At 39.9% G+C, this 27,192-nt stretch overlaps 1 protein-coding gene across 2 annotated transcripts in view; it reads left to right on the forward strand.

Moving 5' to 3' along the window:
• The window catches only part of kaznb (kazrin, periplakin interacting protein b), an 85,472-nt gene that overhangs the window by 1,349 nt on the left and 56,931 nt on the right, over positions 1-27,192 (forward strand). For both annotated transcript variants that reach the window (XM_088424289.1, XM_088424290.1), the window contains exon 3: positions 16,039-16,202. In XM_088424289.1, coding sequence (XP_088280415.1) covers positions 16,039-16,202 — 164 coding nt within the window. The remainder of the gene's footprint in view (positions 1-16,038; positions 16,203-27,192) is intronic.

The raw sequence follows: 27,192 nt of genomic DNA on the forward strand, positions 1-27,192 counted from the left end.
AACAATTGCAAATTAAATTGCTGTAGCCTACCTGGCTTTAGTGCTAGCCAATGCTTTTTTTTTTTTTTTAGTCGCTGTTATCATAAATGCTGCGGCTAATTATGAACTCTTAATGTTTGCACATTGTCAAATGGGTTAGCAAGTGGATGTGTTGACACCGTCCAAATATGTATACATTATGTCTTTACAAGTCCTTCGCAACAGAAGAAATTGTAGCGGGTGTGTTAACAACCCCATTGCAGCTCTACACAGGCGCGTTAAACTGCTAATAACTTTTATTATGGTTCTTTGGAGCAGAAAGATTGGTGTGGCATGAGGCAGATGAAATAAAACTCACGGTGGCGCCTTTCAGATCTTCGTGGCTCCAGTTTGAACAGCATGCAAGGTGAGACAGTGGCAGAAGACTTTATCAAGCAAACCCAGATCAGAATCAGCAATACAAGCAGCAGGGCTCAGAGTTTAAAAAGCTTGTAAAAGCGTAGCTTCGTGGTCAAGGAAGAAAGGGATTGCTAGAAAGAGAAGAAGTGGGTGAGGATGGAGAGCGTGGATATTTTCAGAGGCCGGCTCGCCCCCATTCTCACTCTTCCTGCTGCGTAATCCACATCGCTCGTGTTCATTTTGGTCGCGGATTGCAAATTTCACACAAACAAATGTATTCATTTGTTAGTATAGTTAGTGCGGGGTGACCACATTTTCAAAATTAAAAACCGGGACACTCAACTCCAGAATTCAGTCAATTCTGAACGGGAAGCTACTTATAACAAACTTTTAAGCACGAGTCAATCTGGCTCATTCGTTATTACCGTATTTTCCGCACTATAAGGTGCACCGGGTTATAAGGCGCACCCTCAATTCATGACATATTTTTAAACTTTTTCCATATATAAGGCGCACCGGGTTATAAGGCACACAATCAATTCATGACATATTTTAAACTTTTCCATATATAAAGCGCACCGGATTATAAGGCGCACCCTCAATTAATGACATATTTTAAAACTTTTTCCATATATAAGGCGCACCCTCAATTTTTGACATATTTTAAAACTCTTTCCATATATAAGGCGCACCGGATTATAAAGCGCACCCTCAATTAATGACATATTTTAAAACTTTTTCCAAATATAAGGCGCTCCCTCAATTAATGACATTTGCAAAACTTTTGCAATCACTATATAGTAATACTCAAAGTAATAACAATAATAACTCAAGTAATAACTTTGAACTCTCAATAGCATAATAACGAAATGTCAATATGAGCAACCTTGTTCAACTGTAAACACACAAAAGAAACAGGTAAAGCTTACTTTATCACTTCATTCCCCATCTACCAATCCCAATCTCAATATGGATCCATATATAAGGCGCACCTGATTATAAGGCGCACCATCAGCTTTTTTTAAAAAAAATTAAGGCTTTTACGTGCAACTTATAGTGCGAAAAATACGGTACTTTAGCAAATACTAATTCTATGTTTTTCAGTGCATCGAACGGCAGCAAGATTTTAATACAATCATCGTCAGCCGGAAACAGAAAGCAGTTTACCGCATGACTCAGGAGTGCGGCGGCTTGTAGAGTGCCTCGTTATTTGCTGTGAGTGCGCGCACATAGAAAAAAACGGCAACTGGAGATGGGGGTTTGCTTGACAGTGGGTGGACAGAGGCTTTGGGTTAGCGTAGCTGATTTAGAGCGCCTCGTTGTCTCGAAGCTGAAAATCGCCACTGTAACCCATATCCCGACCTTTGAGTAGTTACATTTCACTTCAAATTCATAACTGTGACATCATCATCTCAATCTGACAACTTCAAGACAATTTCCTCCTTTGCGGGCAGCTCACGAGAAATTAAACCGGCGGTGTAATTTCATACTCCGTTGGGTGGCCAGAGCACTTTGTAAGAAAGCACTTAAAAAGTCAATTTTCCATGTTATCCTCTGCATGATTTTTTTTTTCTCCCACATCAGCAGTTTGATGAGGAGTCCGCATCCCACGAGTGCATCATATTCATAATGCAGATATATGAGGACAGGGAAATGCTGCAGAGGCTGAATTATTGACAAGTGGCGGCTATCAAAGTTTTCGGGAGCAACCTTCGCCCGAGAGACGTTATTGTATTGTCGTGGTCAAAAAAAATATAGTGTGGGTGACCCGAAGAAGAAATTCTGAGCTCTGAGCTGTTGCAGCCCCAAATGAGGATTTTTATAACGCATCCATTACGGTTAACGCCAAGGAGAGGCGTCTGCGCCGAGGTTCAAAGCGAGAGCGTTGTCGCTATATTTAGATTTCATACGATGAACGCTCCCCGGACACTTCGTTAGGTACACCTGTTCGCCCAGAATGACGCATTACTTGTAAAATGTCGGTTTTATTATATCTGTTCTTATTGCGTTTTAACCTTTCTGTGACCAGACGTTTAGTTTCGTGCTATTTAAAATATCGTATTTTCCGCACTATAAGGTGCTCCGGATTATAAGGCGCACCCTCAATTAATGACATATTTGAAAATCTTTTCCATAAATAAGGCACACCGGATTATAAGGCGCACCCTCAATTAATGACATATTTGAAAACTTTTTCCATTTATAAGGCGCACCAGATTATAAGGCGCACCCTCAATTAATGACATATTTTAAAACCTTTCCATATATAAGGCGCACTGGATTATAAGGCGCACACTCAATTAATGACATTTTAAAACTTTTTCAATCACAATATAGTAATACTCAAGTAATAACAATAATAACTCAAATAATAACTCTAAATTCTCAATAGCATCATAACTCAATGTCAATATGAGCAACCTTGTTCAACTGTAAACAGGTGAAGCTTACTTTATCGCTTCATTCCCCATCTACGAATCTCAATATTGATCCATATATAAGGCGCCCCTGGTTATAAGGCGCACCTCAGCTTTTTTTAAAAAAAAAAGGCTTTTAGGTGCGCCTTATAGTGCGGAAAATATGGTAAATCAAAAACACATCCATTGGCACGTATTTCCGCTGGATGACTTTGGGTTCTAATGAAATATTTCCTTAACGGTGTGGCTCTATCGTCACTAGCTGCATTTTCAGTATTTTGACCTTTGTAGCTATAATTGTGATCATTAAAATCAGGAGATGTTCAGAAGTCCAGATGAACCTCTGGTGGTGGTCCAAGTGCAAACCTTCAATTGCTCGCCCAATCAAATCCGCCGCAACGAGTACGTGCCACCCGTTTGCCTCACGTCCCCGCGTGCTGACTTACGAAGTGTTTAAAGACTCCCATTTACATAAGCTCCTTGACTTCCTTGCTTGCGGCGAGACACATGCATCTTCATTAGCTCCCCGCCGCCAACTCCATCAGGGCGGTCAATAAAGCAATTGGCGTTGTCTGACAGCGAGCGTTCGGTGTTTGTGCTCACTGATAGTAGTTTCAACACTATTGTGGTTTTTGTTTGGGGTAGGGTAGTCCTCCAAATTCACTTGTTTTCATCTAATATTTGGAGGAAGCTAATTTATTACTTTTATAAACAAGTAGCTTGTTTTTTTTCTGTCATTCTGAGTAAACTGACAAGTTTTTGTTTAATACTACCAACTGGTGTGGTTAACTAGCTAAGTACGGTCGATGTGTAACTAAACAAGCTTGTGTTCCGCAAAAAGATGTGGTAGTCAGTAACAGTTGCTTTTTTTGGACCGACGCAAAAGATGATGTTATGGAATCAGTCAATTTCGAGAAAAGATGATGGAATCATGAAAAAGAAACAAACAAAAAGCAATAAAAGAACGTTTAATATGCCACTAGTGCTTTGTTGCTTTTATAATTGCTGTCAATCTCAGAGGCATGGACTTAATGAGTGACAAACATTGCTCTTCATCAATCTGGCTCCAACTTTCTTTGATTGCTTTGCCAGATCTTCACGGACAATTTTCTTCAACTTCCACCACAGATTGTCAGTTGGATAGAGATCTAGATTTTTTTCACAGTTTTTGTGTCTTTGGCAAGATGCGTTGTCGTCCTGAAAAATGATGTCATTATCCCCAAGCGCCTTTTCAGTTGACGGGATACGAAAAGTGTCCAATATGTCAACGTAAACTTGTGAGTTTCTTGAAGATGAAATGACAGCCGTGTCCCCATGCTTTCTTTACCTGCCATGCAGCCCCGTTTCATCCATGACCGGGGACACTTTCGTGTTTTCTTCAGGCAGTTGTTTTCCTAAATCCCACTGCAAAGGCATCAGACAAAAGTTCCAGCATGATTATCTTGGCCAATGCAAATGAGCCATTCTTCACTGGATATGACTTTCATGCAGTGGTCCACAGTCCATAATTGCTTTTCCTTGGCCCTTTGTGCAACTAGATTTTTCCTCTGCTAGTGCGTCTGCAATCAGTAAATTTGTTTATGTACTTATTTCTACTTATTTATGTTTTTTAATTATTCTTGATTTTTTGTGTGCTGCTGTTTTTATTGCAAACTAATTCTACACAAACTCCACGCATAGCGTCATTCTTCAATTATTTCCAGTAGTATCTGGAATGTATCACCCCATTAAACAGGGGTTCACTCTACTTGTTTGTGTACCAACTACTTTTTGTGTAATTCTACTTAATTAGGTAGCCAATGAACGAGTTATTGCGTAACTGTTGATGTGCATTCTTACTATCTACAGTATATGTATATTTTTTTGAGCAACTAACTATATTCTGCTCAATTTTTCCAAATTTTGTCAGTTTATTCCCATGGGGAAAAATGTAGTTGATGTCAATTGACATCAATGTCCCTCAGCAGGCTTCCAGTTGATGTCAACGGAACTAAAAGGAGGGGTACGCATTGAAATCTGGAACCGGAATTCCCTCGAAGTCTTCCAGTGTTAAAGTACCTTATGTTTGGCCACTGTTTTAAATTGAAATGCTTGTAGGTGAGTGCTTACATTTCGAGTAGCCGCACTATACTTTATGTGTTCTCTTCCGGCGAACATATTCGCTCACTTTCAACGCCCGCACATCTCCAGCACTTAAAAGCAAGCTGAATGTGCTCATTGCTGCATCAACTCCGCGTATGCAGCTTTTAAGCTTTAGGAGAATGCAGCTTTCGCAGAATTGCTCTGCTAGAGGAATTCGCTCCTGGACAAAAACAGAGAAGACGGCGAAAAGCTGTTGTTATTCAAATATCTGGAGTGAATTTTTACGTGGTACTCTCTGCTTTAAACTCTTCACTTTTCACCTCTTATCCACAGCCGCATAGCCAGTTAGCACGGTCTCACCACAATTAAGTACCCAAAGGGATGTATTATTAATAGAAATCTGGCATGGCTTTTTGTCGGGAGAGACTAGGAATAAACCTCAAGGGCATCGCCGCTGGCCTTTGCTGCAAACGTTTTAACATGAGAAAGAATGCAAAGTATTCCAAGAATAAATTTGCAATATTACAAGAACAAAAAGTTTTGCTTATCGAAAGTAAAGTCCACATGCTTCAAAAAATGTAATGTAGGTAATTTTGTACTCAGAAGTTGTTTTATTTTACACTAAGATGTTTTTCATATGGCAGACAAAGTCACTATTTTATGAAAATGAAGATGTTATGAAAGTCGTTGTTTTACAAGAATTAAGTCGTAGTAGTATGAGAAAGTTTTAAGATGATAAAGTTTATCGAATAAAATCTAATAGTGTCTTAAAAGTCACTCATAGACGACAATTCAACGATGAGTAAACCCAAAAGTGGAGCTGCCTGTTAACTACAATGAGGTCAGCAACTTCCTGTTAGTTTTCTTCTTCTGCTGCTGCTTTTTCTTGATGAGCGGACTGGGTTCGTTTTCTTTCTAATTTGAACACTTAAAACCGGGCCACTATAGTTTGCAGTGACAGGTTATGTACTTGAATATTGCAGCCCTCCCTCATGCTTTTTGGGATATTCACAACTTTTTTTTCCTCTTTTTCTGGAAATTCCATGTGCTAATATTGTCTTAAATGAAAGCCAGTTAAATGGCATCAGCCATTTGGCCACTAAGACAAACAATCTAGCTGATTATTGCATATGATGTTCCTGTTTCGGTGTTGAAGTACTGCTGTGGTATGCCTGTCCACTAATTCTTACATATTTTTGTCACACATATTTATTTGGAAAGGATTCCAAATGTGGGAAATTGTGATTTTTTTTGTTTTATTTTTTTTTTTTGGACTGCCTGCAAGAAAGGTCCGTAAAGGAAACAGTGGCGCAAGCGGACATACTCGACTTGGTCGACTTTTTTTCTGCCCTAAATACAGTGCTAATGAGAATAAAGTATTAAGTATTCCAAACATCTATTTATTTTTAGTAGTATCAAGACCTAAAATAACAAAAAAAAAAATATGCACAGACAGTGGTTTTACAAACAAGATGTTTTACATTATTAAAGAAGATCTGAATTATTGGAACAAGTTATAATTTTGTTAGAAGGAAGTTATAGTTAATTGTATTAAGAAAAGTATTTTTAAAATAATAAGATGATGAAACTGTTTTGAATTTTAGTATTGGAATATTACAGGAATAATATTTAAATTTTAGAAAAAATATTTTACAGGAATCAAGTGGAAAAATCAGACTTTGTCTGGCTTTTTCACTGTTAAATTTTGCCATCACTATTTGTTAGTTCCAACTTCATTTGTATGGTTTGTATATTGTATTCTTGTAACTTCACGCCGTTTTTGAGCATGACTTTTTGAAACCCAGTAAAGTGATTTTCTTCCAACGGCGAGATGCGGAACGAGCACGTTCCTGGGAAGTCTGTCGGCTCCCTCCCCGCCGCCCGTATAAATATGCAAGAGTGGCCCCTGTGGTGATGAAATGTAGCTCGGTCTCTTGGGTGCTTCTTTAACATTCAAGGCACATGCGGAACACGTGGCCAACGCCTCAGTGTTCCGACCACAAAGTATGCATCTTTTATACAAAGTATGCCATGTATTTATAAATATTTGAAAGTTGTACATTCAATTCACAATGCACATTCAAATGAAACATTGTCCGTCTCGTCTGTTGCAGACTTGCTCAGGCACGAGGTGTTCTGGAGTTTACTTTGGCATTTTTTGCTGCTATCGTTAACTGCGGCTGCAGTCCCAGCTGGGTACTTTACATTTATGTGGTAACCTAAACTTGAGCTTTTTCTGTGGTATGCCAGCTCCTCCTTGCAAAGAATGCATGTCACTCCACCTTTATCACAGGTGCTTTTAGGGCATTTATTAAAGTTAAATTTACCAATCAGATGACTGACCGCTCACACAATTTTCCATTTGTATGTCTTCCTTTGCCCCAATCACAACAGGAGTCTATCAGGTTACCCCAAATACAATGACAGCCTATCAGTGTCCACTTCAGGGGGTGCTTGATCTATGTATAATGTTGGTTTTTAAATCTGCAAATTCCAAGAATAAAGTTCGCTCAGGTTTTAAACGTGGAAGCGGTAACTAGTACATGGGCCCAAGTGTGTGTGTGTGTGTGTGTGTGTGTGTGTGTATATTCCTACATGTGTGTACGTGTGTGGGCGTGCAGATGTCAGGCTAGAAGTTGATGTAATTGAAGTGGTTGGATGAGGAGTGCGCTGAATTCGACTAAGCCGCACTTGAAAGGAGAACGCCCGTTGCGGAACGTGACGAAAAGATTTCATCATGACCGTGACATTTGGAAGTACTTTTCAACGTGTGTGCTTTTTGACCTTGCATTGTGCATCTGCACTTCGTGTTTTGTCTGTCACGTTACCTCAGGTGTCAGGGGGTAGCAGTTAGTCCTGGCTGACATGGCCTTAAAGTAAAATCCCCAAAAAGACAGGCCAAGGTTTCATGCCCTCCTTTTTTGTTTTGCCCCAATGCTTATAGAGCAAGCAAAAGACAGACATTTTTCAAAACAAGTCTTCTCTTCTTTTTTTCTTTTCTCTTCTTTATTCCTCTCTGATGCCAACTAAGCTTTGAAGCTGTTTTCTCCCTCAGCGTGACTCTCCACAAAAATCACAGAAATACCTATGTCATGGTGCCTTGATACACACATTGTATTTCAAATCATATTTCCCCATTGAAATGAATGGAAATGATTCTAATCCATTCCAATCTAAATTTGTTTCTTTAGTGTTTATGTCGTTAAAGTATTGCAAATAAATACTGTTGTATATAATATTGTAATTTTACAAGCAAACTTTTTTTGCAAAACTGATTTGATAACTGGCTAGGTTAGTATCTATCTATCTAGCTATCTAGCTATCTATCTAGCTAGCTAGCTATCTAGCTAGCTAGCTAGATAGCTATCTGTGTATCTGTCTATCTAGCTAGCTAGCTAGCTAGTTAGCTAGCTATCTATATATCAATCTAGCTAGCTAGCTAGTTATCTATCATCTGAAAAGTATGTACATTTTAAATAGTTATAAATCAAAACGCATCCAATGAATTATGAAGCTTCAGTGGCTCTGCAGCGCTGACTTTCTTTGCTGCCTGCAAGCTGCACGTGAACACATGTAAAGCAAGCCGACCTCAGCTAAATATTTGTGTCTTGACGCACATACGTCGAGTCCGAATTGTCAGAGTTCCAGTCCCTTGTGGAAAATAAACATATAAATAAATAAATCACAACCATATGACTAATTTGGCAACATTGACCATGTTTTTATGAAGTGTCTCCTCTCTGTTGGAGCCATGTTGTTAGTAGAAGCAGTGCATGTCAAGGAAGACGCGCTTTGAACTAGAGACGCTAGCTTCAGCTCCCCACAACTCTCAACAGGATGAGTGTGATAAAAAATAGATGGTAGGAGGTCATGTGACAACGCAGACAGAGCGACAGGGAGCGAGCAGCATTTGATGTGAAGTTTTGTTGAGCCGAAGCGTCTTTGAACTCCCTGCTTTAGCGGAGCTGCACGCGAGCGTGTTAATGAGAGCGAGCTCTAGTCTGAACTCATAGCCTCCATTGTCTACTCCTTAGACAATTGGAAGTTTGAAACCTTGTTTTTTATATACTTTTTCAAATTTACTTTAATCACAGGTGCTTTTCTTGGCAATTTGGAACTCCCAGGTGGCAAAGTGTTTGTGTATCAGAGTTAGCTGCACACCGGTTGGGAGTTGCATGGAAGGCGGTGAGCAACTACAGCTCGACCATGTTCCGTGGAATCGGGCCTGTTTAGAGGCCTCGGGGTACCGATTCATTATCCAGGCAATCCATTTTCTGCACTGATTAATGCAGTTCAGGATCCTTAGTTAGCTGGAGCCTTCCCTAAGCTTACTTGAGGCGAAATGCAGAGAATACTCAGGGCTGATCACCCGTCAATAACCATTCTCGCTCAGAGTCGGTGAATGGGATTTAAACCCCAGGTGCCAGCACCAAAGTCGGGCCAATAAACCATAACGCCGTTACTGATTCACTATGGGCCGTCTGGGCCGTTACCCGACATTGGGCTTTGGCTTGTGTTGCATGAGAAAGAATGAGTCCCGTGTGTGTTATTTAGAGTTCGTCTCACTGTGTTCTATATAAAATATGGATATTATGAACAAATGGATAAAAGATTAAAAAAAATTCCAATCATTTCTCTATTTAAGAGAAAAATATATATTTGGAAATATAGGGGATATTACTTTTATTATATATACTTTACAGTTGGGTGGCACAGTGGAAGGGTGTTTACAGGTTAGCATGTCCGCTTCACAGTTCAGAGGTCCCGAGTTCGATCCTGGCTCCAGCTTTCCTGTGTGGAGTTTGCAACTTTGTATGTTCTCCTTATTACCCTCATGAGTTCTCTCCGGCTCTTTCCCGCACTCATGCGTGTCGGGTGTATTGCACACTCTAAATTAGTTGTGTCAAACTCGTTTTTATCATGGGCCACATTGTAGTAAGAGTTTCTGTCAGAGGGGCGTAATAACTGTTAAGTCAAATACATTTTCAACTTCGTCACACACTTTGCTAGTTTGGAAATCAGAGGTCTGTAAAAACTGTTCAGAAGAGACTTTTTTTTTGGTCCCCAAAAAACTTTTAAAAGTTGACCACCACAATTCACTGGGAATTGGGACCAAGCCGGTGCGTGTTAAAAATGTGACACTAAAAGTTTTATACCATTATTATACCAGTCCGGCCCACTCAAAAAAAGATTTCCCTCCCTTTTAGACTGTAATAAGGCAATCCCAGGCAAAATCTGAGCAAATAACAAATGGGTCCCAAATAATGACGTCATGTGAACGTTTCTGAAAATGATCAGATGGGGGCAGTATTGCCCCTCTTCCAAATCAGAGCTGCTAGTCCTAATCTTGCCCCAAAGACTCCAAGCCACCATCTCTGTGACAGATCACACCGAAAAAGCTACACAAGGAGAGTTTATCATCTAATGTAGAGAACATTTCACATGTGGGAATACGGTCTCGATGTGTGTATGTTTATATCTTCTAGCAATTAGCTGCTGCTTCCATATCAGCTGAAGCAGCAAAATCCTTGCAGAAATGATTCGGCTTCATAATGAAAGCATTGCCAGAGTGCGAGTGAGTGAGCTGTGTCTTATTTAAAATTCACATTTGCAGTCGTGCATTTGGAGAATCCGGTAAAAGTTTACACACTAGAGCTTTGCTTCACCCTTGCGGTTTCTGACTTGGCTTTTGCATATTACGTTTAATGAGCAGCAGAAAACTGACCACAATTTTTGAGCATCAATGTGTGGACATAAGTAATGGGACGCAGGGCGGTTCCAGTTACATGAAGCTGACATGGAAGAACATATAAAAGTTTTAGTTGATCCCAAAGGAGTTTGTCTGGTTTAAAAGTCAAGTCCGTCCATAATAAACACATAATTAACTGATTGAAGAGCAGGTGTGTTGCGACACATTTTTTTTGTAAAAAGTAGTTTAGCCCAGGAATTCTCAGCCACTATCTCTTGAGCTAACTTCTTTTTAGTAATCCTGCCAACAAGCTAGTTAGCTACATGTAGTTATTCTGCACCGTAGTACTTGCTTTTGAAATTATGCCAGCTCGTTTGCATAACCCTGCTAACTAGCTAGTTAGAAAACTAACTTGTTTTAGCATTGCTCTTTTTGTGTAATTCTTGTTCCGTACTCCCAGCTTGTTGGCTAACTAGTTAGCTAACTAGTCCATTTTCCATAACACTTTCCCTCATTAGAATTGCTCGAGCTTCTATTCAGACTTATTTTTTTCAAGGGACGGTGTATAAAATGTACTGCCATCTTGTGGTGAACTAAGAGAATGCAACAATTGTGAAGCACTGACACTATAGCGCCTCAGAGGCCACACTCTGCTAGCCTACTATCACTCTACTACGTTTGTAAAATTCTCCTCCTTCGGCTTTTCAGAGCACAACCGTTTTGCCAAAACTCGTTAGCCTCCTGTTAGGTGCAACCTATGCTATGTAATTAGCTAGACCTACAATGTTGTAAAAGAATGTACAAACAATGTGAGATTTTTTTTTGTACTTTATTGAAATGTATAAAGGGTTTTTAAATGCATTGATTTTAGTCCACCACTAGATGGTGCTAAAATATCCAAACTTTCCTATATCCTTTTAAGGCTTTTGTTTTTTCATTCAATACATCGCCATCTTGCCTACAAACGTCAGCAAAAATATGTTGTAATGTCCATCACTACTAAATATTAGGTGGCTGCCTTTCAATATAAAATTGTTTTCAAAGTAAACCTCTCGTATCAGATGAGCTTTTTTTTTTTTTTCAAATCTACACCCATAACCAATTGGACAGAATAGTTGGTCGCCTTCCATTACAAAAAGAAAAACCTACAATAATTACTGGAATAACTTGAAACTGACAAAAGTGACGTGTTCAATTACTCAAGAGGATTTATTCAATTGGGTCCACATGCTGATAGCGCTGCATAAAAACGCGGTCGCTCATGCTTCAGGCTGTCACAAAGAGCCAACGTTGCCCAGTGCTAATTGATACGTTGAACCCCGTAACGTTAAAAATTCCGCAACGCCTGTCTATTAGCGTGTGACGGTTCAAGGTAGTGTTATTGCTCTGGTTGCGGTCCAGTTAGGACTCTTTTGGCCTCGCTAAAACTGTGCCGGCTATTTATTCTGGCATCAGCAGCTTGGAAATGAAGCCCAGAGCTCTGGTGTGCGATTGCCTCATATTGTTCATTCCCACTCTTGTGGACCTTTTGGCTGCAAATGGAGTTATTGGAACCTCATCAAATTGCCTTGGCAGAGGCTTTCTGACACAGAACCGACGTTGCCCCTAGCATACTGAGGCAGAGAGAGACTTTTTAATGCAGTTTTATGTTGGACAGAATAATGGTGGCTGTTAAGGTCCTCCGTAAATACACCCCTCTAATCATACTTTGTTTTCATATATACGTTCTAGTCCTTCTTCCCGACAAGGTATGGCCTCACTGGAGCTCATTGTTAATGTACCTTTGCTCCCGTGGGTGTCTAAAGTACAAAGAATGCAACATCACATGGAACGGCAGGCTAGACATACAGTATCTGTTCCTTTTTGCTCCTAGCAGAGTTTTTTTTTTTTTTTTTTTTAGTTCAGGCAGTTCCCCTATTTATGATAATGTTGGCTAAGATACACCAGAAATAATCATCACCTAACCTGGAAATCAAACCAAGGTATATTGTCCATCCATCCGTTATCTGTCGCCGTTTATCTTCACCAGGGTCGCTGGCTAGCTGCTGCCTATCCCAGCAGTCTTCGGGGGACACTCTAGACTGGTTGCCAGCCAATTGCAGCAAGGTACATTGCTTTAGGGAGGTAGCTGCCATTACCTTGTGGCCCTGTAGCATCAAAGGACACCAGAAAATAGACATGTGTGACATGTTCATCTAGTTTTTAATCTCTATTGTTTCTATATGCTGATACGATTTTTTTTTAATTGCATTGTGCTTCATGTGTTTGAGTCGTCGGCCACTGGAAAACAGGGGTCAATCAAACCCTGTCGTGAGCACTGATTGGCTGTCTTGGGTTTGGCGTAACCTGATGGGCTCCTGTTGTCAACATTCTTTGTTAAAATTAGCTTGCTTACCACAGAAGTTCAGCCTACCATATAAATGCAAATCTCCCAGATGGAACTGCAGCTACAGTTAGCAGCAAAGTTGCTAATGTAGCGAGCCATAGCAAAGCTCTTAAAAACAAACAAAACAAACAAAAAAAAAAACTTTATAACACTTCGCATCTTAGCATATTTGCAATGGACAGGAAAGACGATGATTTATTTTAATGTGTGGGTGATTTACAAGTGCACTTATTCCTCCTGATGTTCAAAACAAAGTTTGAAGCCAGCGCTTGGGATTAGTCTCAAATACAGCAGAAGATCATTAGTTACAACTGCATCTGCTGAAGTCTCTTAAAGAAAATAAATAAATAAATGACTGAATCCACTTTTTTGCTGTATTATATCAATATTTTGATTTGCCACAATAACACAATATATCTTAAAAAAAGTGGTTAAGAGGTTTTTTCGGTGAGATTAATAAGATATAAATTGGATAAATCATTACAAATCTTAATGAATTTATCTAAAATGTGTTGGTCTCTTGACAACACTAATCTTTTGCCACTTTTTTTTTCTCAACACAGCTTTGTTCATATTCATTTGCTAATTTGCTAATTCCAATCTTCTTTGTTGTCCAATGTTACTAAAATGTTACTAACTCTAACGCTACTTGCTGTTCATTAGCTGGATTCAGACGTCGGTTCGGTCTGCTTGCTTCTTTTAATTAAAATAACGTGGTACAACCTTGCCTACCAAACGCTTCTGTAAGAAACTCTTCTGGCTGCTAACACACAACTGATTCCATCCGCTTCCACTCTTCCACTCGCGCCATTTCCATAATTATCGTAACAATATGAACATCTATTACATTTCTGATGTAATAAATTGTTTGCGGCTCTCTGTGTTGTCTTATCCGTGGAAACGGGGTCAAAATGGCTTTTAAATGTTAAAGGTTGCCGACCCCTGGGCTAAACTGAGATTGACCCTAGCCTAAACCGGAAACGTTAAATCCAACCCTAATTTGACTCACAAGTGGAAGATAAAAGGGCGTGTCCATTCTGACGGATTGACAGCGTGTCGTCCTTTCCACGTCGGCGCTTAATTTTCGCCCCTTTTACGCGGACCGGGACAGATGTGCGCGCCTTGTAAACATTGAATTTGAGATTGGAATTCAGTTGTCAGCCTCTTGTCATAAACATTTTATCCGCCTTTATCCTTGGCTGATTTGATGCCCGCTACCTGCAGGACGGCCGCACCCTCGTAAAAAAGTATTTGCTGGAATACGAGACAAGGCTGGCGAGGAGTGCTTGTAAATCTTCCATGCTTCTGCTGAAAAGTTAACCTTGGCTGTTGTATTCTGTGACTCTATAGCCGCTAATATATTGTTGGACCTTTTCATCTCTTTTTATTTTACAGTCCGACAATATAGGGATTTGCGGGTTAGGGTAAAAACACGTGTAACTGATCTCAAAACCCATAAAAGATCCTTTACATATCCGTACTTATGCGTCCCTAATGAGAGAAATTGTCACTGAGTCTGGACCCGCTACAATAATATTATTAAAGCTACAACAAACGGGAAAAGGAATTTGCACTTTTATAGTGTTTTTCGACCAACCTCAGGTGCTTCGCTACTGCTTGTTTTGATCATCGATTAATCTGTCAGTTGTTTTGTTGATTCATCTCAATCAGATTTAGAGCAGGTTTTATTTTCCTGTGCTCTCAACTACAAACAGACGTGAATTCTAATTCTGGTCCGTAACACAACTGTTGATCATTGGTTTGCAAAGTAAAAAAGAAAAAAATAATCAGTCTGTTTTCATAATGGACTACAAAAATTGGAAATATTCTTTGGAGAAAATGGAATTAGGAATATTTGGGCAAATTTGGGCGATTTATTTTTTAACTTTTTAATTCATTTATATTTTTAACCCTTGTGCACATGATTTGATTTAATTACCAGTGTCACCTTTTTGACCACAGTGGCAAAAGGAGTTTTGAAGCGTGTTACTTATGTTATTTCTGAATATGTTTTTTTTTTCCTTTCAACCTCTCGTAACGTTCAGTGGCATCAGATCAATCCATACGTGTGTAGTTTTTATTTATTTATTTATTTGTGCAGTTGAACCACACAGATGAGAATACAAACTTTGTTACATTCCACACCGCAAAGAATCAAATTTATACACTTTTCATCAATAATAAAGCTCATTCTCATTGCGTAAAAAAACATAAAAAAACATTGTATTCTTATTTGCGTGGTTCAACTACAAAGCGCCTCGAATTGTAGGTGTTTCTAATATTACGACTCTCACTTAATTCAATGATAAAACGAAATTCTGTAAATAAGATGAATTAATAATAAGACATTATTTTTAATACAGCTTATGCGGCTGCACTTAATTCTCGCGCTCATTAACATTCTATGCATGCCTCCCTGCAGTGAAAACATTGTTCCAATTATGTTGTGGGATTACAACTCAGCTTCATTCATGCAGACGCCACAAGTGTATTGCTGCCAATTAATCCTATAAAGCCCTCACTCTTTTTTTCTTCGTAATACTGTAAAACTGAAGTTTTTTTTTTTTGGCATCAGAAATTTGCACACACATGAAGAGTCTTGTTTGTTTTAAATAAGAAATCCATTAAAAAGTTTTTATGTTTAAGTGCGGCGTTTTCACCCGCTCTGATGATCTCTCGCCAAATTGGTGTGTGTGTGTGTTCCTGCTGTGAAATGTGACTTTGCATAAAAAAGTCAATTCTTACGCAAGGTCTTACAGTACAAAAAGGTAGACTTTGCAAGAACCCAACTGTGCAAAATGGTGGCGAAGCGGCCATTAACAGCAACTAGACATAATGGCGTTATTACGCCGGCGTTTTTTGGCGGATGAATCATATCACGTAATTGAGCGAATGTAGGTTTCCGTGTCTCGCTAATGGATTTATCCAAATGGTTCCCCTGTTGTCCGAAATGAGTTTCATTCACCGAGGAAGGATGGCAGCGGCTTCGTTGGGATGACCCTAATTAGCGAAGAGACAAAGCAAAAGACGGGCGTGTCGGCAAGAAGATAAGGCCGTAAATGACTCTTGTCTTTTCTTGCGCGCAGCCGTCCAGTCCCTCAACAGCCTCAACGACCAAATGGCTCAGTTCATGGTGAGCCGGCCGTGGAGCCTGAATCATGACGAGCGGCGCTTTCTGACCGAGGAGCGGGAGGGCGACCCTTTGACCCAGTCCATGACACTCATGAGACACCTGCTCATGGATGCGCAGGTACACTTAACATTTTTTTGCCGTTTCATATAGATTTTTCTGACATTTACTGTCACTGTTGTAATGATGCAATTATTTTCCCCCTCATATTGGTATTAGTGTGTTTCTTTTATTCTATTTTCATTCATATTGACGTTTTTTTTCGTTGTTGGCATGTATTGCTGCTGTGTTTTGCATGGGGCTTGGGGGAATATGTTTTTCATCATGTGGACTTATGGGATATTTGACAATAAAGCACCCCAAAATAACACCCCGACACGAACAAAATTTTAAGAATCCTTTAAATATAGTAAAATAATTTGGCTCTACTCCAATCAGATCGGCTTGATCGTGATTGGCTGATATGCACCATTTTTTTTTTATCCAAGATCGGTGATGACCGAACAGTATGGCCTTTATTATTGTATCAGTTTCTACTTAAATTTGATCCCAATATAGTCATTTAATTACTGGAATTCCTTGCCTCCATATTGTTTTCTCAAGTTGGCTTTGTTTTACCGTATTTTCGGCTAATGAACAAATTGATGGTTGGTTATCGTTTGTTTCTTTTTTTTTTACACTCGCTGATGAAAAACCAAAAATCCCAATAATCATTCTACCCATGGACTCTCAAACTGTGTTGATATCATCTAAAAACAGGGCATTTTTGTCATCCACTTGTGATTGTGAATGAGTAAAGCTGTTTCCACATTAGACATTAACAGTGGATTAGAATCAGAAAAAAATGTCATGGAGACGTGAGTATGCTTTTCAATGGCAGTGAATGAATCAAAACTTTGTAACATGATTAATATCATAAATATTCTTAATATGATTGCATGCATAAATCTAATATGATTCTTTTTTATTATTACAATTACCGCGACAATTTTTCCTCAATTACAGTTATTTTACCAAATGTAGTTTGTAATATTTATAAATATCGATGCCAGTATGACCCTTTGTCCTCTGTTTGGAATGATAAGTCATCCTTATGGCGTTCCTCCCATCCCTCCTTTGTCAAAGTGTTTCTGTGTACTTTATGATAAATGTTAGCCGCTCATGGTTCTCCTCCGCATTCATCGTCTGAGTCGTTGACTTGAATGCGCTCGCCCCCAAGCCGAGGTCAACCGCGGTTAGCCTGCACTTTGTTACGCTGTTATTGAGGACTAGACTTGGCGCCTGATGGATGGCGAGGAACATTGGTGGCTGATGGAGGAATGATTTGTGTTTATGTTCTCTTCATCTCTTCTATTGAACGCCGACAAGTCAGATGGCTCTGTCTGATACTGGCGCTAACTCCTCGAGTCAAATTCCTTCTGAGGGGCTCCATTGTGTGTTATGGAAAGTGGACATCATATAGAAAATGATGGACAGTATTTTCATGGGTTGCGCGAGATGTTTCAAATGTATAGCGAATTCAGTCATGCGTTTCTAAAACATATTTGAAGATAGGAGCTGAAAACCTGCACAAAGAATGAAAACGGTGTACAGTTGTATTCAGATGAGTGGATCGAAGAGAGGGAGGTCTGCGTTGCTGTGGGTGTGGTCGGAGCCAACCAATGATGACCAATTAAAGCGTAATCGTCGTACCTTTTGAATGCGGTGCGCTAGTTACCCGCTGCAAAAACTTGAACGAGATTCAAGTCAGGAAAAAAAATAGATTGAAAAATTTGGGCCACTGGCATTTATCTCTTGATTTAGGCGCACGCGGGCTAAACTTTACAAAGTAATATTTAATTATTCGGTGACTGAGCCTTAACATTCAAAATGTAGTCATTTCAATTAAAAACCTGGCAGATCCAGCTTAACTCATTATTGATCATGAAATAATTGAAGTTGGGGTATGAGCCCGAGCTAAAAGAAAAACAAAATAGATCGGGGAGACCAATGACCCAGAGAGGTTTGAACCGTCCGCAGGCTCTTTAGTGGGGACAATTATTTCGTTCAGTTCCCCCTGAAATAATGACAAAACGAACAACTTAGGAAGGAGTTAGAGTGAAGAAAAAAAAAGGAAGCGAGTGCAAAGAGTGGAAAGGAAAAGCGCTCAAGGTAATACTCTAATTTATCCCCTCTGCCGTCGAATCAAATGTTACTTTTTCCAGTCAATCAAACAGCGAACGCGGCTTTAATTTGAACGTTTCCCGTGATGCCAAACTTTGACATTTCGGCAATCAAAACCAGCTGCTTGACATTGACCGTAATGCGGCGGGCGTGGTTGTGTATCCATACTGTTGCCACGGAAACTAGTTCGCTCGCAAGGCTGATCGGGATGATCTCTGGGCTCAGTCTCAGAGAGATTTACGATATGAAAGAGGCTTCATGTTCGTGGGTTGCTTGTAAGTAGCAGATATTTTCAGCATATGCATTTGATATTTAATATTTTGAGCATTTGAGCTGAAACTCAAATGCACGTACAGCAGCAAATAAAAAGTGTTGTCATTTCAAAAGGGTCGTGTGTAAACTGAGACTTTGCGACTCTCGTTTGCATAACCGAAAATGTCTCCCTCCTGTTGAGCGTTCACATTGGACGTGTACTTCAGGGTCTCATGCGGAGAGCACCCAACAGCGCCTGGTCCGGCTTTTATTGTGCCATCGCCTTCTGCGCATGAAAGAATTCTAAATAATTCACAAGGAGATTCATCCGCTGTGTTGGAAATGGGCGTGAGGGGCAACATTAAAGGAGATACGCCGGCGCGGCTTATCATTCCCGCGTGAAAAGCACCTCGCCGCGTCAATGGTATTTTTCCCCGCCGCCCTCGTTTGGTTTGAAAGCCTCTCAAAGAGCCAATGTCGGACGAACGTGGGATCAAAGTCATCTTTTAGATTTGGCACGGTTGTTAACACTCTTACTTGTGGTGTGTTGTATTTAGGGGACATTTATTGTTTTCTTTATAGAGTCTTTAATTGTGTTGTTGTATTGTGTTGCACTGAGGAAAATGCACAGTAAACACAGTGCTTAACACAACTTTTCCCGCACTCAATGAAACGCATCTTCTACAGTGTATGCTCCTCAACGCCTCCCTTGTCTCCTCAGACGTGATTACAAATACGCTACCCGGTCTGCGCTCTTCAGCCGTGTCAGCCGGTTGCGCCTGGATGCCCGTCTCGTTAGGGTCGTTTTCCCAGGAATTATACACGGCCCGGTGCGTAATCATGCATAGTCTGTCCCTGCCGGACTGCACAAAATCCTCCATTTTTTTTTATTTTTTTTTTTTTACTAGGCAGCGGCAGACCATTCTGCTCCATCGTGAATCTCGTGGAGATGTTTAGGGGGCCGGCAGATGGCGTTTTCTTAATGAACTCTTTAGATTGATGCGTGTCCTTTCGCCAAGTTGGTGCGGAGATGCAGGCAGGTGTTGCGCACTGTGAGCCAACCTGCGAGTCTTGTAAAGATGATTGAAAGTCATGTGGAAGAGCGGAACATCTGTACAAGAAATTCTGTACTGGTGTTGAATCTGATGATTGTGAAACCACAGTGTTGTTTCATCAAAGCTGGTGGATTTGATTGGAGGTGCTTGAAGAGCTCCACTTTTGAGCAGTGTGCCGAAATACTGTCGGTAAGAAAGTTACTGGCAGAAAAATTGGTAATGGCAGGAAAATTGGTAGCTAAATTGGACTTTAAAAACCATTCTTCTACTGTTTTCAATGTCAAAAAGAAGGGAACATTTTTATCGAATAAAGCTATATAGGTGAATGTCAGAATAGCCTGATAATTGTCAGATTTCTGTTTTTTTTTTTTTTTTGTTAAAGGTACGTATCATGGGAGTTCAACTTTTTGGAGATGTTAACCATATCATAATGTATTTTCACCCTAAAGTGTTATTTCCCTTCGTTGATGCACTTCTAAGCATGCCGACAAATCTAACTCGCAAAAAGCCTAAGCCCAACCTTATTTGCATCTTTTAAACGTTTCATTTATTAGTTACAACTTTTTAATAAATGTCCAAGTGACCAAAACATATGTTGGGCAGGACACAGTCCGACAACCAACGCCAATAATGAATAATTCAGCCGTGGGCGGAACTGTTGTTATGAACACTAGTTCCCCACGGGACCCATTTGATAAGAGAAAGGGCTCTTAGTGACTGCAGCCTTTTGACACTGTTTTGCATTTTCATGTAGATAAAACTTCTGTTTTGGCTCCTTCCTCCACTAAGCTTGGGTTGTGTCCAGAGCTCCGTGAGAATAAGCAGTCAAGATGATGGACGGAGAGATGTTTCGTGTCCGACCGGCATTGAAAAAACGGAAAAAAAAAGATGTGGCTTCAGTAAACAAGACTTTTCACTTCCTGGTTAGTGATAATGGAGACCATAAAACTCCTATTTAAGAAAAAAATAAATTGACAATGAGTCAAATATAATGTACTGTATATGAATATTTTTTACTGTGAAAAGTTTAAAATCTCATGATAGGGCCCTTTGTTGAATTCCTTCAGCTTCTAAACTATCAAGACGTGAAGTCTTAGAACGTGTAAAATGGTCGCACAGAAAAATCGTTTTTGTTTTGATTACAATATGCCCTGTTTCAGCAGGATTGCTGTCTGAACCTCTGTCTCCTCTTTCCTGCCTTGCTCCCTTGTTACCTCTTGTATAACAACACACCCAATTTGTCAGGCTACATGACAAAATCAAACATACGCTATGCTAGGGATCATTTTTGCAAGGTTACGGGAGAGCGTGCTGAATTATTCATGATGACTGTCAAAATGTTATATGCTAATTAGTTTGCCCACATGCAAACTGCGTTTTTTTTTTTTTTTAAAGTAGAGGAACGTTATATTATTTAGTTTCGCATGGTGCTTAGTTTAAACGCTGCCTCCTAATTCCTCACAACTCCCCGAGCCAGACGCGGTCGGGACTAATTTGGCATGCAGATGAATTCAATCCCCAGTCCTTATTATTTAACACTTTTAAGTCGTTTACAATACGAATAAATTGGAGCCATTAGATTCAAAAACACACACACGTACACACAATAGAAAATCGGCTCATCAGCACAGCATGAATTTGCATAACGGTTCCGCTATGTGCGAATATTTAAAGAGGCGCTGCCCTCTAACTTGAGGCAGCAACTTCCAGTACAACTTCAATTACATTGCTGCACCGAGCAGCCATATTGCTCTAATTAAAATAATCAAAGTCCTGCTGTCAGGTTGGCACTTCTTCAGCGCTGTTGTGGCGAGGGCTTAATTGCTTTTGCATTTTAATGTGCCGGTTATCTGACTCGGTGTGTGCGCAGGAGGGAGCAGGTGTGTGTGCGTGTGTGTGGATATGAAAGTCTCCCACAGACTAGCAGAAAAGTGCCGTTTTTTTTTCTGCTGAGTGTGGTCATCGCCGCTTGCTTTTATTGCACGCTTGAACGTCTTTCAATTTGGTGCTCCCGATAAGTCGACATGTTTGGACGCGCTCAAAGACTGCGCGTGTGTCGTTCACAACCGAGTAGATTTTCTGGCTGTCACAAAATGCGTCCGGAAGCCAACCACCGCCTCTTTGATTTTTTTTCCACCCATAACATGGCAGCTACCTGGGTAAAGAGCTGACAGTTTCTTTTTTCTACTACTGTCATGTCAAAGGCGAAGGCCAAACACACAAACGGGAATCTGGATGAATTTGAGCTTTCTTCTTCACATTTCTGATCTAAATCAAAGCTGAGTGATTTTCTCTGACTAGAATATTGAGGAAAATTCATCCCTGTCTTTTGTGACTTTGAATTCATTTTTAATTATTCTTTCTTAACCTATCATGGTGTGAGTAAAAATGACAATTTAGATTCCGTAGAGCCAGAAGCTGTGATCTATGATTGGTTGAGCAATCATTTGCACATGCATCGCTCACTGCAATGTCAAAGTCTGTGCGGGAGTTAGCAGCTTTTTTTTTTCATAATCACATGAATGATTAATGTGATTTAGAAACAAATTCAGCACAATGTTTCATACTTTTTTGGTGCCCCTGTATTAATGTTCTAGATCAATTTGCATTTATATTTATTGCTTTAATATTTTTTTTCAGCATCAAATTGCAAAGTAATGACATTTTTTTGAGTTTTTATTTTCCTCTCTTAGACTAACCTGCAACCTTTATCATCCTTGTATAAAGTAAAGTTAACAGCCAAACTACATCCTGTCACTCATTTCCTTTGATCGTTCTAACAACAGGTCTTCCAAAGGAACTTCTTTTCGAATCCTCGCTCGCCCGATTGCTGCATTGTGTGTACCATTGTAAAATGGTCAGTAAAAAAACATTAATGAATGAAAGTAACATTCTAGAAACATGCACTGTCCTCAGTTTTCGTCTTTGCTTCTTGGCTTGCACATAAATGTCTGTTGGCCCCACGATGCGGTCTCCGGGTCGATTGGCGTGGTTCGGTCTCACCGTGTGATGACTATCAATTGGATGAACCTTATGATTTAAGCACGATGGCCTTCTGAAATATACCTCCCGCGTGCAAGCATTTCCCATATTATAAACAGCAAGAAGGCCCTTGATGATTTTCTTTCCCCTCATGTGTTCAGTCTCTTATTGTGTTTACCCCGCTTAAGTTGCACCGTTGTCGGACGCACACTTGACGTCGTCCCACTTCATGACCTTGCCTATCCCAGGCAGCCACAGGGGGATTTCAATGTGGATTCATTCATATTTGTGATGCAAAATCCGCCTGTGCCTTCCAGCTAACGTTGTCAATTTCCTCCACTTTACAGTGCGTAACGCAGGATGATAGGTTTGCTACGTCCCATGGGTTTAAGGTGTTGGTCCGGTTCATTTAGGGACCAACTGCAAAAAAATAACCCGTTTTGATGTTAGGTTTATGTTTTAGTTTCTAAATTTTCTTCAAAGTTCTTTTATACTACTAGTCTAAATGTGTTCTGCTTCACGTTTCGTTGGTTGCAAGCGAATACAACAGAGTAAACTACCTGTCAAGATGTGTAACCTGCCATTTTGTCATAATCTCATCTCTGTCTGCGGTCAACAGCAAATGACGTCAGAATATGAACTTTCATTCCCCCTGATTTCATATGGAAAACATCTTTCCTGTGATTGGCCGTTGCAGATATGTTTTGGCGTTCGGAATGCATCACCCACCGCAGCGCAATGCGCCAGCTCTCATGTCATAAATGCGCTTATATAAACAATACATACAAAGTGTACTTTTAATCCTAACTGAATTGCTTTTGGTAAAATTATTAGTACTGTACTAAATACTGTATACCTTGTGGCAAATGTCCACCTGCCGTTAGCTTTTAGCCCCCTTGTTTGCACGTTTATTCATTTTGTTTGTGCATGCGACATCGAGCGACACTACCTTCGAGATCGGTCTTCAAAGCGTCCCTAATTTAACGGGGGTGAATAGTGGCTAATTTGAATGATGCAGGTTTCTCAATAGCAGCTCATTTCAACCTGGCTGTTTAGACATGTAGTAAGTGTGCCGTGATTCTTAATCCCGACCAATTTATGGGGCTCTTTTAAATTACGTAATATATCTCTGTTAGTGTTCATTGGGCCGTGAAAACCATTCCGTGGTTTTGAAGACCGTAGTGATGCACCATGACCTCAGAGGAGCCGCTGACTGCGGTTTAATCATCGATGCACTGAGTCACTTTAATTGATCCAATTACAAGTTTTGCGGCTTCATTACAGTATTGAAAAACTATTACCCATCAAAATAGATGGAGAGAGCTTCTGCGACAAAAGGCTAACAGGCTAACCTTCCAGAATCTATGCACTTTGTTTTTTTCTGTAATGGAAAAGTCGACATGAATTTGCGGTAACTTGTGTTTTTGACTTAAGAACAGCTTCTGAGAGTTGCTGTATTTGGGCGAACTCTTGGCTGGCCAGATGAAGAAATTAGGATGCGGCCCAGTGTCCTCTGTGCTAATTAAGCAGTTTGGCCAATCGTCAAGGTTACATAATTTGCATAATGAATGCAAAATTGTAGTTTGACATTTTACTAAATGTGCCTCCCTGGAATTTTGTCGACGACTTGGTCCAGGAGTTCAATATAATTTCCATTTTTCATGTGCTAATCAAGGACAACTGGCTTCCCCTAGCAGCCTATTAGCTTAGTATTACCTAACACCAACAGGAGCTTGAAAATATTAGTGTGATTTTGATCGATGCTCAACATTAACTGAATCCAGTCAAATGCATCCTAAAATGAATATTTTTTTTTTTTTTTTAAGTTTAAAAGTCTAGATTCCGGTGACCATTTACAGTCTTTGATCAAAGCTACTAGGGATTTAAATCTTAAGTGTAAGTCAAGTGTCTCATACCATACCATACTAAAATGGTCATTGAGTACTTTCGTACTAAAGTACTTTAGAAGAGAAACCAGATACGTAACTACCTAAAGTAATCTACCTTATTTCTTAATATATAAAATAACCCCTCTGGTCCCTTTAATGAGGCGAGAGGGAGGGCATCTAATGGTGAGGCCGGGGGTCTCGTGTTGGAAATGATTTCTTCTAATTGAGAGAGGGTTACAGTCTGAAAACAGCTCTAAGTGGCGGAGCGACTAGTATTAAGACACACGTAGTATCAAGAAAGTGTAGTGGCTGCATAGTACCAAAGGGCTTTAGGAGTATCACAAACCACAAAGAAAATTCACCCTCAACAAATCCCACACCACAAGATAATCAATTTGAGGCACCTAGCAATCAGGCTACTGCTGACTGTAATCGAAAAGCGGTTCTGGCGGGTATTATCGATAGAGGATTCTTGGATCCGAGCTAACCAAACAATTGCCTAATGAGTTGTGACTATATTATGCAATCCTGGAAAATAGACTACCATTATATGCTTTTTAACGTGACAGTGCATATAGTATTTACACGACACGCATAGACTAATTGTAGTGGGTAGCAATTTACCGTAATTCCCCTAATATGAGACACACTTTTTAGCCCAAAATTGAAGGCCAAATGTTATGGTAACTTAAAAATGAGATTTTCTACGATCACCATTCGAGGAAGCTTGATCTGTCAGCCACATAAGCCGAGTTTTGACGCACAGATGTGCATTTTTATATTGGCCGTATTCTTACTTCTTAGATTCTGAAAGTAAAAAAAAAAAAAAATCATGAGATAATGGCTTACGATCATTCTTTTTATTTGGAAAGCCTGATTATTAGGACTTTTTGTTCAATAATACAAAGAAGCAACTTCATTCAGCCCTTCTCACTTGATTGTACTGTTATGTCGCAGCATTGATTTTGCACACTGCACTGTGTTTCCCCATGAGAACATTGTAGCCTTCTCGCTATTCGTATGTGACAAAGAGACGCCGTGGTACGAGCGTATTGATGAGAAGTTCATCACCTTCGGTTTGTGTCAAGGCAAGAAGTATCGATTTGGAGCTACCCTCAATAGAAAACGTTGTTACAAAAAAAAAAAACATTTGATGATTATACTTACCAACAAAAAAAGCACTTTGCAAGTAGAAATGATGACCCATTGTTAGCCCTGCAAAGAAGTGGCAAGTTCAGCACTCTCACTTGCTCAGCTGCATTTTAAAAACCGCACTACAAACATATTCTACTGACTGATACTTTCTTTTTTTTTTTTTTATTTTGTCATTCAATTTCCTATACAGACATCAAAAACTGACAGAATTCTGGAAAGAAAAGAGTATTTTAAAAGATCGGTCAAAAAAGAACAAAAAAATAAATAGACCAGGTAACAGCTTTGCACATCACATTTTTTTTACATTCAGCTTCATAATGTGGATAATATTTTAATGGCTTTGAGATCACCTCTGTGCATCTATAACCAGCTTGAATTTCTTGACCTCTGAATATGTTTGCGACCAAGAGTCATTTTTCATTGTGTTTTCAAACTTTTGACTGGTCAGATGTTTAGGGGGACATACTGTACTGCCTTTGTCATTCGAAATATTATGATTACTGGAATAGTAGAACATTAACGCCGAAAAAATCAAGTTCATTTTTTAAGCAAGTTTTTGCCCCAAATGAAGGTTTTACGTGTAATTGTTTTCAATCCAATGGCGGCCTTACCCCATTGTCTTCGGACTGTTGTACAACTCAGCCAGCAGGGGCCACAAGTGAGAGCGAAGCGTGTGAAATGAGGCAAGAAAGATGAGGCGATTTCCTCCTGGAGGTCTTTCGTGCAGTGCCCCCCCCCCCCCCCCCCCCCCCTTCCGCAGTTCTCGTCTTCCTGTCCTTCCCCCGGGCCCGCAGTCGAGCCTTTATCTTGCGCCACATCGTGTTTCATCGCAAAACACCTCCGACTGTTATCTGCAAGCGTAGAGGCAGCCGTCTAAGTGTTTGTTGTGACTGGACGATTTGAGATTGGCCGGGCAGCGCATCACTTGCTAGGATTGGAAAGAGAAATTGGGTGCGAGTCGCTACTGCGTGTTTGACAGCTGATGATTGCGTCTGCGACTTATCTCACAGCCGCCACGGGGATTGTCTGCTACACTTTAAGATGGGAAGTGTTTGGCATATTTCATTTACACTTTGGAACATCGCCTTAATCCACCGACTGCACTAGACTAATGTTAAAGTGCCTTCTAGAACGGTTGCTTTGATGATATTTTATTTACAGGGGTATTAAAAAAATCTGTTCTAATGCCAGGTTCTTGTGATTAAAAAGAAAGAGCGAGATAATTTCTCAAAATAGTTAAAAAAAACACAATTGGAATAATGTGGTTGCACCACATTATTAGTGCTGCTCCCTCGTGCGCTTACCGAGGTATTATCATCTACACGTAAATAAATTAGCATATTAATTAGCCATGCGTGCATTGTTTATGTGGACTAAATACAGTAGCAATGAATTACTATACCAAATAGTGTGTGGCATGTGCCACACACTATTTACCGGGGTACTGTAGATCCATACTGTAAGCATTTTTTCCTTTTTTTATCAGTAATGTAAGTATGTTTTTTTATTTATTATTTTATATTTTTTCTCTGTACTGTATTATGTGCCCCAGTGAACTCTGTCTGGCGATGTGGCTGGTTGTAAAGGATGCTTCCAAATAAAATCCCAAATAAA

The sequence above is a fragment of the Hippichthys cyanospilos genome, chromosome 9, assembly GCF_059441005.1.
Source record: "Hippichthys cyanospilos isolate Australia breed blue-spotted pipefish chromosome 9, RoL_Hcya_1.0, whole genome shotgun sequence".
In the NCBI taxonomy this organism is placed as follows: domain Eukaryota; kingdom Metazoa; phylum Chordata; class Actinopteri; order Syngnathiformes; family Syngnathidae; genus Hippichthys; species Hippichthys cyanospilos.